Genomic DNA, 14,032 nt, shown 5'->3' with positions numbered 1-14,032 from the left:
CAAAATGGAACAGAAAGATGGGGAGAGTAAAAAGCAGACGCGGACAATGAGAGAAGAAGAGAGAAAAACCGTTGGTGACTTGATTGGCCAAGTTAGCCTTTTAATTTCATTGTATTCTTTTATGGTAACTAGTAAACAACGCGGGGCGAGAAACTTAGAGCCAAACTAAGGCGTATATGTAAGGACACTAGCCTAATAGAAAGAACGTAACGAAGGAGAAACTATACCTTACTTGTCTCTCAATCATATCAAATACCTCTGATCTGAAGTTTTGTCCAGAGTAAGGAGGTGCAAATTCAGACCATTCTAGCTAATATGTAGTCCAGCGTGCAAAATCCGGAATTTCATTTCCTCGCAGATAATGAAGTATAAGAAAAAATATAAGAGGTATAAATCCGCTTACTACATACCTTTTGATGCTCTCCACCAAATGAACATATAGCTAGCAATGAAGGGTCCTTCCGAGAAAGAATTATACTTTATATTCTAATTCTGCTGTTAATATCCGAAACCGGAGTAAGGGTCTACAGTAGTTGCTCCACTCTTTAAACTCAACTATCTCCTGAACTCGGACCATCCGCCAAAATACATCACATGAGTGTTATTGCTAAATGAAATTTCATGAATTAAGTGTTATCTAACGACCAACCCAACTGTCCTTGGGATAAGCGGCCTGATCAAGGAGGCGGAATCACTCTAAGCAATTGCTCATGGATACACAAAAGATATAGCAGTGTGTCTTTCACAATAAGATTTCAAACTGCATAGAGTAAACTATTTGGCACCCACGTATAATGACGTTCTCTATATACGGCACATAGAGGTTGCAATTTTATTTTTAGTCATTCGCTACATGTATTTGAATCACGCTGTTTCAAGGTCGATAAGATAGGATAAGATAGAATACCCAAGAGCTATGAAGAAACTGATAGGGAAGGATTAATTTTCCCTTGTATGATAAAATGTTTCTTGCCCTTATCACTCTTGGGACGAAAGGTACAGTGTCCCGCTGTTCTGGTTGCTAATGATCATCCATCTGGGTTGCGAAATGAATTCTAGATCAGCTACAATTTGATAATTTGAGTCATTAGGATTGATCGTATTACACAGCAGGGCGATAATTGTACAGTGGGGTTCAAGGTGGCAGAACTTGTGGTCATTATCTGTCCGTTATTGTGAGTGACTCTATGGATGAGTGGATGAGAAATGCCAAATTTGCCCAATGTGCCCGTATCCTCATATAGCGAACAATTTATTAGTGATCCAGTGATCGGAGGGCGTGGAACTCATAGATTTCGTTAAATCGGGTTTCTATGAAATGATCCATCTTAAAGCCTGTTCACTTCTCTGAAACATGCCTCTGGATAGAATTAAAATCGAAGATAGTATTTTTTTTTTCGAAGCCCTGAGGTTAGACAACAGCACTAAGCAATAATCCGCAATCCTCATTTATTCCTAGGTTCATCACACTAAGGAGAAACAAGCACTGGGCAACGGGCAGAATCTCCCTAAGTAAGACATTTTGTCTATTCTGGTGAGAGCCGTCTCGTCAATTTCAAACAACTTGGCAGGGGCATACTCGAGAAAGTATTATCCCAACTACAAATTCGTATTCTTTCATATGCAGAAATCTGATTGTAGAATTCGTCTGCAGTGTCTATTCAAATAATTTCACAAGGGTAGGTCAGGATTCTCCGGCTAGCCAGCCCCCTCCAAAGTACTGTTGGGGACATAAGTCGGTTTGAAAGTGTATTTCCTAGAGAATATCACAGTCTTCCATTACCGTAATTCTCCATTAAAAGATAAATTCCTTTTTTACAAGCTATGTTGTTACTCTTCCCAAAAAATCATTATTCATCTTATTTTCTCATTCGTGATTACATTTCTATCATGTTCGAACATATAGGTTCAGTAAGTCGATATCCCAGAGGATTCGAGACAATGTTTTACAACAAAAAGAAATGTATCCAATGAGCGTTGATGCTTACTGCGATAGCGGGAAGGGTCAGAGCTGCAATATTAAACCAATGTTTATTTCGTGTTTCACTATTTTTTTGTATTATATATTTCCTGCCATTCTCATCTCCTTGGAAAGGACAAACGTTAGAATTTTTTCTTTGTTTTTCGAGGATGGGGATTGTAAAATCTATTCCGTCGGATTTTGATGCGTGCGATCGGATTTCGCCAGCAATGCAGGAGGAACCCAAGCTACGTGTTAAGTCACGCCCCCTACTAAAAGCTGTACGCCGTAGATCCTCAAACACTAGCGAAGATACTGAGTACAGCGAGGACGAAAGGTTCGGAGATCAACTGATGGAATTGGGAGGTAAGATCTGGGTGAATGCACTCAAGGCTCTTGAGGGAGCGAGGGTGGACTGATACTGAACTTGTACGCAATAGGCATTAAATACATCATCCCCCAGGACGAGGAGGAGTTCGATAGACTTCGCCTCCGCCATTACATGTTCAGGAACATGTTCCAAAGGTATTTAGATTGAATAATACGGCGTGCTGGCTTTCCAGCTCTTAACTCAACTGTGCTCTTGTTACTACAGTAATTTTAGCGCTCCCATCAAGGAGCAGCTCGAGAAAGGTATTCAAGTTCTCGACGCAGGGTGTGGACCGGGCACCTGGGTGGTTGAGATGGCCACCGAATATCGTAACTCCACTTTTACAGGCTTCGAGGTCTCCTCGATCATTTCGCAGACGTCCACACATGGCCTCCTGCCTCCGAATTGTTCTTTCCGCCAGATCAGCCTCTCAGGCCCTCTTCCTTTTGCCGACAACACATTTGACTATATTCACATGCGAATCCTTGGAATGGTCTTATCCACGGAGCGATGGATGTGGATGTTGAGCGAGCTGAAGAGAATCTTGAAACCGGGTGGCTATTTGGAGTGGCTCGAGCACGATCTTGAGTTGAAACGCCGTGGTCCCACGAGCGCCTTTTTGAACGACCAAGGTAAGATAGCGGGAGGTTTTCTCGTGGATCACTTGGGAGCCCTAAATTGAGATTTTCTTTCTCTGAATTATTCTAGTGATGAGCTGTGTCCAAGAATTCGACATTGACCCGACCATTGGGCGCAAGATCGTCGCATTCGTCCAAAAGGCTGGATTCAGAAGCGTCGAAGGCGATGGCTACTACCTCAGCCTACCCATCGGCAGGTGGGGCGGTCGCTGTGGCGAGATGGCCCGATGGGACTTTGAGAAAGTACTGCGCGCCACTCGTCGCATCACCCAGGGAGACGCCTATACGGATAAGGAGATTGACATGCTAATGGAGGAATGCATGCGCGAGTTCGACGAGTACAAGACATTCTACAATATTCACGTGTGCGTCGCGCAGAATGCCGAAGACAAGCCACTGGAAGCTAGCCTTTCTGACAGTGGGCTGGAGGAGAAGAAACGGCTGGAGAAGCTGGAACATTTAGGCAATGTAGATAAGAAATTCAAGCGCCATGCCAAAAAAAGAGTTACCTCATTGTTGCGTAAGACGAGCAAAGAAAACCCCTTTTAGGATACTTAATGAAACCAACGGTTGGGTATATCTCTCATATACATTGATATTTATTACATATATATGTTATATTTGTGTGTGTGTCTGTGTGATATGTCTTGGCTAGTGTATATATCATGTTTATTCTTTTCCCTCAACTGTACATTTTCGCAATTTTTACACCTCCTTTATTCTCTCGTAATACACCCAATGCTTTCTCGAGGTTCCCGGCCATTGGTGAATAGTTTGGCTGCAAGCAGGCAATTTGAAACAAGGCTATTCAAAACCCTATGTTTAGCAAAACTCTATCCCCGTTTAAAGGGCGCCAACCGTGCTGGTTTTTCAAGTAAAACCATTAGCTACATTGCTTGCTTTATAAACAAGCCAATGCATATTCTCCCACCCCATTTATCCAAATGGGAAACGTGAAATCGACACTTAAGAAGCCACCCAGGCTCAAAACCGAATGGTGGCAAGGCCACAAACAGCATGAGGATGAGACAGATTCAGGGACCTCGTCCACGGAAGGCGTTGAGCAGCGTAAGGGCAAAAAGTCTACCGCGGGCCTGGATACTATTGAAGAGAATCCGCCCTTGTCACCATGGCAACTCGAGGTTTCAAGAGATTCGGAAGAGGAAATAGGTGAGGGCATGGATGACCCAAACCATCCCATGACCACTGCGAAATTAGGTGCTAATAGCACATGTTCGTGATAGGGAGGTCCAGAAAAGCTTCTTCAGAATACAGTGATCATGGTTCTCAGTATGAGGAGATTCGGTTCAAGTGGGTAGACGGAAGGCGGTTTCACGATGACAAAGGTAAAATGTCTTTGCAATTATCTGGATAGCCTCACTCCAAGCGTATATGCATGTATTTTAGAGGTTCATTATCTGCTCCCAAATGACTACGAAGAGTTAGACAGACTGATTATGCGCCATTACGGCTTTCGGTGCGGTTATTACTGAACCTGAGCTGATCCAATCTTGGCTAATGTGCTGTTTTAATAGTTCGCTACATGCGGGGTACAATTTTCTTGCACCGGTTAAAGACACTTTGGTCAACGGAGCCATGGTGCTCGATGCCGGGTAGGTGCCTGATTCATCCCGGTTTTGTGTTTTCTGGCGGTTTATCTGATTTGGACGCTCGGTTAGGTGCGGCCCTGGCACTTGGACTATGGACATGGCTACTGATTTCCCCAAGAGCCATTTCATTGGCATCGATGTCAGCCCCGTATTCCCTCATCAGATTGTGCCTGGAAACTGCCGCTTTCAGCTCGCCAATCTGATAAAGGGTCTCCCATTTGCTGACGAGACATTTGATTATGTGTTTCAGCGGTGCGTACATTTTGGGCTAGTAAAGAGTGAGTGGCCGGGCGTGATCCAGGAGCTCTTAAGAGTGCTCAAACCCGGTGGATACTTGGAGATTGTAGAGGCGGGTGAGTTTGTACCAGTTGGCTGCGTGGGAGGAGCAGATGGTTGATGGCGTTTTTGACTACATAGATTATGACCTCAAAAGGGGCGGAGTAGCCTTTAGAAAGATTTCCCGTGGATGTTAGTTATTCTTACTTCCTCACCATGCGGGTGGATAAAATTCTCACCCTCTCGCCTTCTTACTTAGTGGTGAACTCTATGCGTGCGCGTGAGATTGAGCCTAGTTGGGCTCGCGATATTCGCAGCCATTTTGATCAGCTTGGCCTCGAGGACGTTCAATCGCTTACAATGCCTTTTCCCCTAGGTAAGTTTGCAGGGCGGATTGGGGAACTTGGCCGCGATAATTGGGTTCAGCTCTTTCGATCCCTGCGGCCCTACCTCAGCCAAGTGATGAATATATCCACCGAAGAATACGACGAGGCTGAGCCAGATATGCAACGCGATATGGAATCCCATCGGGTTTACATCGATATAGTGTCGACCTACGCGAGAAAACCTTTACCCCAAGGGCTTAAGCTTCAGCTCGCAATGGATGCGCGGGAAGCGGAACTCGCTGGGGATGAGGACATAGGTATTGCGTGTATTGAAACGAGAGTCAAAAGACTTCCAGCAAATGCTCCCTCTCCTCAGGAACGTGAGGATTTAATGAGCCGGCTGAGAGAACTGAAAGACATGCTTAGACTAGAGGGGGAGGCGCAAGAGCCCTATCATTAATATTTTAATATTATTTTCAATGTTTGGATACCAAGATGGATGAAAAAACTATTTATTGTTTTATTCGTCTCCTAATTTTCAGTATTTAATTTAAGCACCTCTTTCAGATTTCTCTCCGTTGTTGTTTCGTGGACTTTCGTGAGAAAAACAGAAGTTGCCACCACTTGAAGCGAACAAGATTGACCATGGTGCAGAGTGTTAATTTACAGGGAATTGCGCACACTCTTAAGCTCGTATGGCATCCGCGTGCCGTAGTGCCGCATGTGATTGTGCCGGGTAAGAAAAACTGATTTAACCCTTGGATCAAAGCACTCCTAACCATCCACGCTCGAAGATTTCCGCTATATCAATTTTAAGGATTTGTACGAATCTGGTTTCCGCGCAGTGGCCATTGATAAAGACAATTGCCTCACTGCGCCTTACGAGACTGAATTACATCCCCCCTTCAGAGTAAATGAAATAAAAATTTTCATGTTCGCTGTCGAGAGCATTTTTTTATGGTCTCTAAACGATGCTATTCATTTAATAGGAAGCGTGGGAGAACTGCAAACAACTTTTTGGAGAAAATATCGTCGTCGTTTCAAATTCTGCGGGAACTTTAGATGATGTAGGAGATAAGCAGGTATGCGATTTCATCTTCCATGCTCGGTGGTTAATATACTGATATATTTTTATTTTACAGGCTCATGCTATTGAGCAATCATTAGGTAATTTCTTATACAACAAGCTAATTGTAGGCCCATAATGAGCGTTTTTTATTTTACATAGGTGTTCCGGTCCTTCGTCATAAGAGCAAGGTAATTATTGTCTGCAGTTTTTCTTTCATTTTGACTCGATACGATAATCTTGTGCCATTCCTCCTCTATAGAAACCTGGATGTATTGATGAGCTCCTAGCTCATCTCCGGTCCACCACTCCTCTTAGTGATGAGTTCAATCCACACCGTACGGTCGTGATTGGCGATCGTATCCTGACCGATGTGGTGTTCGGTAATAGGCTAGGGGGATTCACGATACTTACCAGAGACCTTGTATCCGAGAAAGGGGATAACCCGGTTGCAGTCAAGGTGGGTGGGCGCCTATTTGATGATTGTTCATTCTAGTGATGAATCTCTAATTTTTGCCCTAATGGTGCAGATCCGGAGAATGGAGCACATGCTGGTGGATTTGCTTGCCCGCCAAGGAGTCAAGCCACCCAAACATCCGCTCGAGCTCAAGATGACGGATTTATAAGTGTTTTTCTCCTTGATTTTGATCTATATATATGCAGCTATGTTGATACAGATAAACTTAGGCTTTGACTTGATTGGCTAGGGAAGAAAGATTGAGAATTTTCACAGGGTGTTTGGGTGTTCAAATAGGTTAGGAGCAATTAGAATTCTCCAATTCCATTGATTTCAATATCACACGGCACAATTCCGTGCTCAAAATTGAGCCAGCTCTGATCTCCACCTGCTCGATTAAGCCATTTTTTCATTCGGTGCTTTTTTTTTATTCGCGCCGATCTCGTATTCCCCCTTTTCCTTGCATGTGCCTCCTTGCTATTTTTTTTCAACCAAGTTCTAATGGAAATCATCCTTTAAGGAGATTTAATCTATCCTTTCGTGCTCGCTTGTATGTCCATTTACTCTCTCTTCTTAATGCACTAGCTCCTCATTTGATCCCCATCGTCTTCGCCTATAACATCGACGTCGCTATTGCCATTGTATAAAATAGAGTTTCCTAGCCATTGCCATTGCTTTTGCCCTTAACCAGACTCACCAAAGAAAGAAGGGCAGCCATCATAGAATATAAATTAACTAAATGAGTTATTCGCCCTACCGGGACTCTGGCCTGCGTCGAGGTGTCATACCCCCACCACAACCACAGCTACACCCTCGACACACCTCGCGTCACCCGCGCGCCCAGGCTAACCCCGCAGAACCCTTCCAGCGACGTGCATATGAGGATCATCGAAGTTTACCTACCCGCTACCGCCAATCCATCCCTTCCAATCATCACCAGAGTCGTTCCCAGCATGTCCAATTTAATAGATCGGCTGCAAATCCTCAGCGACCAGCGGCAAGGCAAACATCTGCTGCCGCCGCTACCCACATCCAAAGACACCGATCCCTGACCCGCCCCGAAAGGCAACGGGCACGCGTTCCTATGCTCGGGGAAAATGTCCACTCACCAGGGCCGCCGTATAAGTCGCCTGCCGCGCCCGCAAAGCAGCCTATGGTGGGGGGGGGCGACGATGGCGGCGGCGGGTGCAAGTTCAAGCCATGGACCTGGCTTTCGTGGGCAGTGACGTGCTGTGTTCCTGGGATTTTGCTGAAATGGTGTGGAAAGAAGGACCCTCTGATGCAACAAGCTTGGCGGGAGAAGGTAGCCCCCATTGGATTGGGAACCTTATCCATGTAAGATTTGAACCCTAATTAACCTCGGCCTGCTTCTTGCCCCTTGCTCTAGGTAACGCTCTGTATCATCATTCTCTTCTTCTGTGGGCTGCTCGGCTTCCTGACATTCGCGCTGCAACCCGCCCTATGTCCGCAGCAGCGAGTCTCCTACTCGTACACGCAGCAAATGCCCGACGGCTCGCTATACAAGGTGTGGAGAGAAAATGTGACGGTGTATGGCGAGCTCTACGGGTTTGAGGATATGCGCAATTTCCTTGCCCAGTTCGAGATAGATCTGGTGAACGACTACAAGGGCGTGGATCTCTCGGGGTTGTTCGACGGCACGAAAGGCGCGTGTGCAAAGTTCGATAGAAACCAGAAAATCGCCCCGCCGCTGGACCGAAACTGTATCGTGTACAGCCCGTATGGGGGATGGGTCCAGCAGCCGAGTGGCGAGTGCATCCCCCTGTGGATGCTGACGAGCTCCTCGGGAAGTTTGAAGCCACTAGGGTCCCTTTATTTTGAGTGGACGAATCTGAGACCGAACAATGTGGAACCTGAGCCCGCGCTGATCGTGCTCAACAACAACAGTAGGCGTTTTAGCCTTTATGCTTGATGCCCCTGACACTTAACCTTAATCTTCTATTATTAGTCATGAATATGACAAGCTACATTATGCGCAACGATCCCTACATGGGACCCGACGTCCACTCCATTATCCTTAGCAGTCTCTCCAAAGACGCCACGGCCCGGTTCTCCTCCCACTGGGACTCCAAAGAGGCCATGCGTTGCATTCAAGCTCGGTATGCGGTTGGGACGCTCTCGCGTGATACAATAGGATGCTTCGCCGCCAACATCATCATGAACGTTTCGCTTGCCGTGATTGTGGCACTGATTGTGGTCCGTTTCGTCATGGCATTTGTGTTTCGCTGGTGCATCTCACTAAGGCTGGTGAAGCCTTCCGGCCGTCAGAGAGCCTCAAGGACAAGTAGGAGGGAGTTCATGAATCGATCAGGATCGGCCTCCTCCATGCTGGGCAGGGCAGCATTGAACAAACACTATGGGCTGAGCTCGGCCGAGACGGGTAACGAGGCGGTGACCATCGGGAATGGAGACGAAGACGATGTGTACACCGTGATGCTGGTGACGTGTTACTCGGAGGGAGAAGCCGGGCTGCGTACAACATTTGACTCCTTGGCGGCGACAACCTACTCGGAACGGCATAAGATGTTTTTCATCGTTTGCGATGGACTAATCACAGGGTCGGGTAACGAACGGTCAACGCCCGATATGGTCGTGTCCATGCTTACTCTCGAGGAAGAGATGAAAGACCCAAAGTCTTGTTCCTATATTGCCATTGCAGACGGGGAGCGGCAGCTGAACATGGCCAAAGTGGTAGGGGCATAACGATGCAAACGCACAGTTTTTTTCTTTCGTCTAACGGAAATGTATTGCTATGAATTAATAGTATGCGGGCCATTACGTCTATTCAAATGCATGGATCCCCACCATCGTAGTGGTCAAGTGTGGCACACCGGCGGAGGCGTCTCAGCCCAAGCCCGGCAACCGAGGGAAGCGTGATTCGCAAGTCATCCTTATGTCGTTCTTCCAGCGTGTGCTCTTCAACGATCGCTTGACCGAGCTTGACTACGAACTCTTCTGGAAGATACAGTGGGTGATGGAAGGAGTAACCCCTGACAAATTCGAACTGGTGCTGATGGTGGATGCCGACACCAAGGTAGCTCCGGACTCGCTTTCCCACATGGTGTCTGCCATGGTGAATGATGTGACGATTATGGGGCTGTGCGGAGAGACGCGCATTGCAAACAAGAAGCAATCATGTAATTTTCTTTTTGGAGTCTGCTTTTCAAGAGCTAGGTTTACTAATTGCAACCGCGGTGGTGGAAAATTTTATTTTAGGGGTGACGATGATTCAGGTGTTCGAATATTATATAAACCACCACTATCACAAGGCGTTCGAGTCAACTTTTGGCGGTGTGACGTGTCTGCCGGGCTGTTTTTGCATGTACCGTATCAAAGCGCCCAAAAACGGCGCGTGGGTTCCCATCCTCGCCAACCCCGACATCCTTTTGGAGTACAACCAGAACGTCGTCAACACCCTACACGAGAAAAACCTGCTGCTTCTGGGGGAGGATCGCTTTCTATCGACGCTGATGCTTCGCACCTTCCCCAAGCGGCAAATGATGTTTGTGCCGCAGGCGGTTTGTAAGACGGTGGTTCCCGACACGTTCGGCGTGCTGCTCTCACAGCGTCGGCGGTGGATCAATTCCACTATTCACAATTTGATGGAGCTAGTGCTTGTGTCGGACCTGTGCGGGATCGCTTGTTTGTCGATGCAATTTGCCGTTTTTGTCGAGCTGATGGGGACGGTGGTGCTACCCGCCGCCATCTGCTTCACCGGGTGGCTTATTGTGTCCTCGTTTCTGGGCACCCCGCAGATCATCCCGCTGCTGCTTCTGGCGGCGATTCTTGGGCTCCCGGCCGTGCTGATCGTGGTCACCACGCGAAAGATTGTGTACGTCGGGTGGATGGTCGTGTATCTGCTTGCCCTGCCGATCTGGAATTGTGTGCTCCCCACGTACGCGTACTGGCATTTCGATGACTTCTCGTGGGGCCAGACTCGCAAGGTGGCGGGCGACAGCGGAAAGGACGACCATGGCGCCAAGGAGGGCGAGTTCGACTCCTCCATGATCGTGATGAGGAAGTGGGAGGAGTGGGAGCGGGAGCGGAGGGGACTGAAAAAATTGCCGCGTGTCATGCCCTCCCCCGCTGGATTGGGTGACGACGACGCGGGCGGGCTCATGACCCCCGACCGAATCTCCCTGATCCATGGCGCAAACGAGATGGTCCACTCGATGGGGGACCGGCACTCGCGGATGTTCGCCGGGCAAAATGCCGGCGTGTATTACACCATGGGACCTCGCACCTCCTCCTACTACTCTCCCCGGCACCCCATGAACAACCCCGTCTTCCCCACCTCGAGGCCCGTCATTCCAACCCCGTCCGGTCGCATGAGTTGGATGTACTCTCCGGGTAGCGCGCTGTCGTTGAGCGCCATGGCCAACACGGGCGGGGGGAACGGGTATGCGCAACGAACGAGCGGCAGCGATTATTCCGGCTGGCAGAATGAAACCGACTCCATCCATGCGGAGAGGAGGCCGGCGAGGGAGAGGGAGAGAGAGCGGGGGCAAGAGGAGGCACCAGGCTTGGGACGCAAGGATAGCACCTCCACCCTGACGTGACCACATCAATAACCCATAGAAACTACATTTTTAAAAATTATATTTAGAATTTATTTTTATACCGCCTATTACATCTCCTCGCACTTTCTTTTTTCTTTATTTGTTGTCTGAAAAAGTCCCGTCTGTCTTTATCTTGTTACTTCTAATGAACGGATTATGCTTTCTCCCCACAGACTTGGGTCTAGGAAAGGCTGAAATAAGATTTCCGAGCATCCGGCGTGCATGATCGTTTTCCGTCCCCCGATTCCTGAAAGCCTAAATTCCCCGGAAAAATGGCGAGGTCTGAGGCCGCAGCATGGGTGGGACGGTCATTGGTGATCCACCTTGTCCCGAAGAGTCAGCCTCCGCGGGAAATCTTAAATAGTGCTTCGAGGATGCCTGAAGGGGTAGAACTTTGTTGATACAAGAATGAGCGGGGCATTAGTGGCGAGAGACTTGAGAAAAAACAAAAAGTTCCTCCTGTGGATGGAGGTGACCAACCTGGTCAACAGCATCGAGGACACGAGCGAAGAGTTGAACAAGGCCGTCTCCAAACGCCGTGTCGCTCAGCATGGCGTGGCCGATGGTTTGCACATTCGCATCAACCTATGCACCCTCAGCGATCTCCAGGGCCTCCTCCACGACTATCTGATCTATACCTCGCAGTTCTCCCCAAGCCAATTCCGCGATCCTTCCGAGTGTCTACCTCGAATCATAAAACGCATCGATTTTGATCGATTCAGTTCACTCGAGCGCCCGAAGGATGGATCACCTGTGCCCGATCTCTGGAACAAAACCACCATGACGCGCCACCCTTTAGCCTACCAGCTCTTTCAGGTTTACCTTTCTCCCAAATGTCTGCTCCCGTATTACCATTTCGACAGTGCTGGGCTGCTTGAGAGCTTTCTCCGCGATGAGCTGGACCACGCCTTCCTTTATTCTGCGCTTGCGTGGGCCGCACATCATGTACACCAGTTTCATAAGGAGGCGCCATTTGACGATCAATTGCGGCTACTCGCAAAAAGATGTTTTGAGGAATCTGAGAAGCGAATTCGCGATGTGTTTGATGAGCCATCCTTGATAACCCTACTCACATTCCTCAATTTGAGCATGCACTTGTGCGACACACCCAATTCCAAGGATGCATACGCCTATCTTACACACGCAATCACGATTTCGCGGCTACTTGGTATTGACTGGGACAACGCGAACGAGACTAATCCCATCCTGCGGGAGGGCAAAAGGCGAATCTGGTGAGTGCCGGGCTCTTAGATCCTTAACCGCCTCTAGGCAGAGGGTTGATTCCATGTGCTATCACAGGTGGACGCTGCATTGTATCGAGAATTTTTTCGTCCTGTACGAGGGGATGACTCGGACAATAATTCCGCCCAGCAACCTCCATGCTTACATCCCTCGGGAGCTGCCTCACGAAAAGAAGAATAAGCATGTGCACGAAGCTTTGGTAAGTGGATTTCTCGACCCTAGGCGTTTATGTCCTTGCAAACCACTTATCCGCTTTCATTCCAATTTCAAACAACCACCCGATACTTAGCAATCGCTAATTAGCATGGTGGTCTGGAATACGGCCCTCATTAACCGTCCCGATCTCGATCTTTCGCTACCGGATGAGAAGCTGTTCAAGTCGGTCGTCGAAGTAGTTGCCTGCATCAAGCCATTTTTGCCGGGATTTTCGAAAGGCGATATCTTCCGCCAGAAATCGCCCTCGCAGATGGACATCTGTCTGGGGATCTCGCAGTGGGGTGCGTGGGCACGCCTTTGGTTTCAATTTCTTAACATTCAGTCCTCAAATCTGCCTGCGGCCCGGCTCGAGACGCCATTGATGCACAGCCTGCGTTCCATTGCCATTGTCGAATGCATCCGTGCCTCGAGTATGATTTCTTTGGCTCTCCCTATGATGAAAGAATGCCTCCCAACACCCCTGATATCTGTCATGTTTGCGTGCCGTATCCACCGAATGATCCTCCGCCACCATCGAAATCTTAAGGTGCGCCGTGAGGCTCTACGGCAGCTAAAAGCGATTTCATGTGCCTTGAAAACCCATCCAGTCTGTCGCCTTGCCTTCTCATTTGAGGTTGTGCAATTGATTGGAGAGATATTCAACGAGAATGATGTTCAACTTGATTAGCTCAGAATTCTCACTCGCTAGCTCCCCTCCCCTCCTCTTCCCCTCCCTCTTCACGCCCTCACTGTACATTATTACACTGTATATTATCTTATTTTAGTTACTACTCTATACAAATGAACACTGTTAATTTATGCCATTACAGGGTGGGATAGGAAAATAAATCTTTTGCCATCAAAGCCATTCTCAACCATTTCCCCCCTATAAAAAAGGCTCCCCACCCACAATTGCTTAGGGTATGCCCAGTATTTACGATTTATTAAAATATATGCACGTCATTTCACCATTCTAGTTAGTCAAACTATGTCCAATGGTTTTATCCAATATAATAAAAAGAACCCAAGAAATAGTTGAAAAAACTTTGGACGTTCCGGGAATTGAACCCGGGGCCTTCTGTATGCGAAACAGATGTAATACCACTATACCAAACGCCCAATTTAGTAATGTCATAATTTGAGTCATATATCAAGCTATCCCAAAGATATTCAAGCTCCGACGTTAATTAGTAACTGGTCCTCCGTGCCAAAATGGACATCGAGGAGGCTATCGGAGGTGAACTGATAAAGGCACGTAAAAGTCGAGAGATAGAGTTATTCCGAAGAAGGTGGTGCAGTCAGGGAGCGGTAATAG

The 14,032-nt window shown here is 47.7% G+C and overlaps 5 protein-coding genes and 1 non-coding gene across 6 annotated transcripts; 5 read left to right on the top strand and 1 right to left on the bottom strand.

Annotated features, from left to right (window-relative positions):
* Positions 1 to 2,130: 2,130 nt before the first annotated feature.
* VTP21DRAFT_11469 (uncharacterized protein) lies at positions 2,131 to 3,517 on the top strand (the record flags this gene model as incomplete). The annotated part of the gene is made up of 4 exons (XM_069390916.1): positions 2,131 to 2,326; positions 2,401 to 2,485; positions 2,556 to 2,962; positions 3,039 to 3,517. The coding sequence occupies 4 exons, from the start codon at positions 2,131 to 2,133 to the stop codon at positions 3,515 to 3,517; spliced, it is 1,167 nt and encodes a 388-aa protein (XP_069252100.1).
* A 395-nt stretch (positions 3,518 to 3,912) lies between these two features.
* Positions 3,913 to 5,640, top strand: VTP21DRAFT_11468 (uncharacterized protein; the record flags this gene model as incomplete). Its single annotated transcript, XM_069390915.1, has 7 exons — positions 3,913 to 4,138; positions 4,213 to 4,314; positions 4,376 to 4,445; positions 4,504 to 4,581; positions 4,648 to 4,931; positions 4,996 to 5,046; positions 5,114 to 5,640. 7 exons carry the CDS (start codon positions 3,913 to 3,915, stop codon positions 5,638 to 5,640), a joined length of 1,338 nt encoding a protein of 445 aa, XP_069252099.1.
* Positions 5,641 to 5,825: 185 nt separating this feature from the next.
* Positions 5,826 to 6,872, top strand: VTP21DRAFT_11467 (uncharacterized protein; the record flags this gene model as incomplete). The annotated part of the gene is made up of 7 exons (XM_069390914.1): positions 5,826 to 5,916; positions 5,975 to 6,090; positions 6,170 to 6,262; positions 6,323 to 6,347; positions 6,409 to 6,437; positions 6,509 to 6,706; positions 6,777 to 6,872. The coding sequence occupies 7 exons, from the start codon at positions 5,826 to 5,828 to the stop codon at positions 6,870 to 6,872; spliced, it is 648 nt and encodes a 215-aa protein (XP_069252098.1).
* Positions 6,873 to 7,442: 570 nt separating this feature from the next.
* VTP21DRAFT_11466 (uncharacterized protein) lies at positions 7,443 to 11,280 on the top strand (the record flags this gene model as incomplete). Its single annotated transcript, XM_069390913.1, has 5 exons — positions 7,443 to 8,006; positions 8,091 to 8,607; positions 8,670 to 9,412; positions 9,486 to 9,858; positions 9,938 to 11,280. 5 exons carry the CDS (start codon positions 7,443 to 7,445, stop codon positions 11,278 to 11,280), a joined length of 3,540 nt encoding a protein of 1,179 aa, XP_069252097.1.
* Positions 11,281 to 11,688: 408 nt separating this feature from the next.
* On the top strand, positions 11,689 to 13,405 carry VTP21DRAFT_11465 (uncharacterized protein; the record flags this gene model as incomplete). The annotated part of the gene is made up of 3 exons (XM_069390912.1): positions 11,689 to 12,512; positions 12,580 to 12,721; positions 12,812 to 13,405. 3 exons carry the CDS (start codon positions 11,689 to 11,691, stop codon positions 13,403 to 13,405), a joined length of 1,560 nt encoding a protein of 519 aa, XP_069252096.1.
* Positions 13,406 to 13,764: 359 nt separating this feature from the next.
* VTP21DRAFT_t118 lies at positions 13,765 to 13,836 on the bottom strand. The gene has a single exon. It is a non-coding gene; the product is annotated as a tRNA-Ala (tRNA).
* Between the last annotated feature and the right edge of the window lie 196 nt (positions 13,837 to 14,032).

This window comes from Calcarisporiella thermophila, assembly GCF_041956535.1.
Source record: "Calcarisporiella thermophila strain CBS 279.70 unplaced genomic scaffold VTP21scaffold_9, whole genome shotgun sequence".
Classification (NCBI taxonomy): Eukaryota; Fungi; Calcarisporiellomycota; class Calcarisporiellomycetes; order Calcarisporiellales; family Calcarisporiellaceae; genus Calcarisporiella; species Calcarisporiella thermophila.
This window is presented reverse-complemented; position numbering and strand designations above follow the sequence as displayed.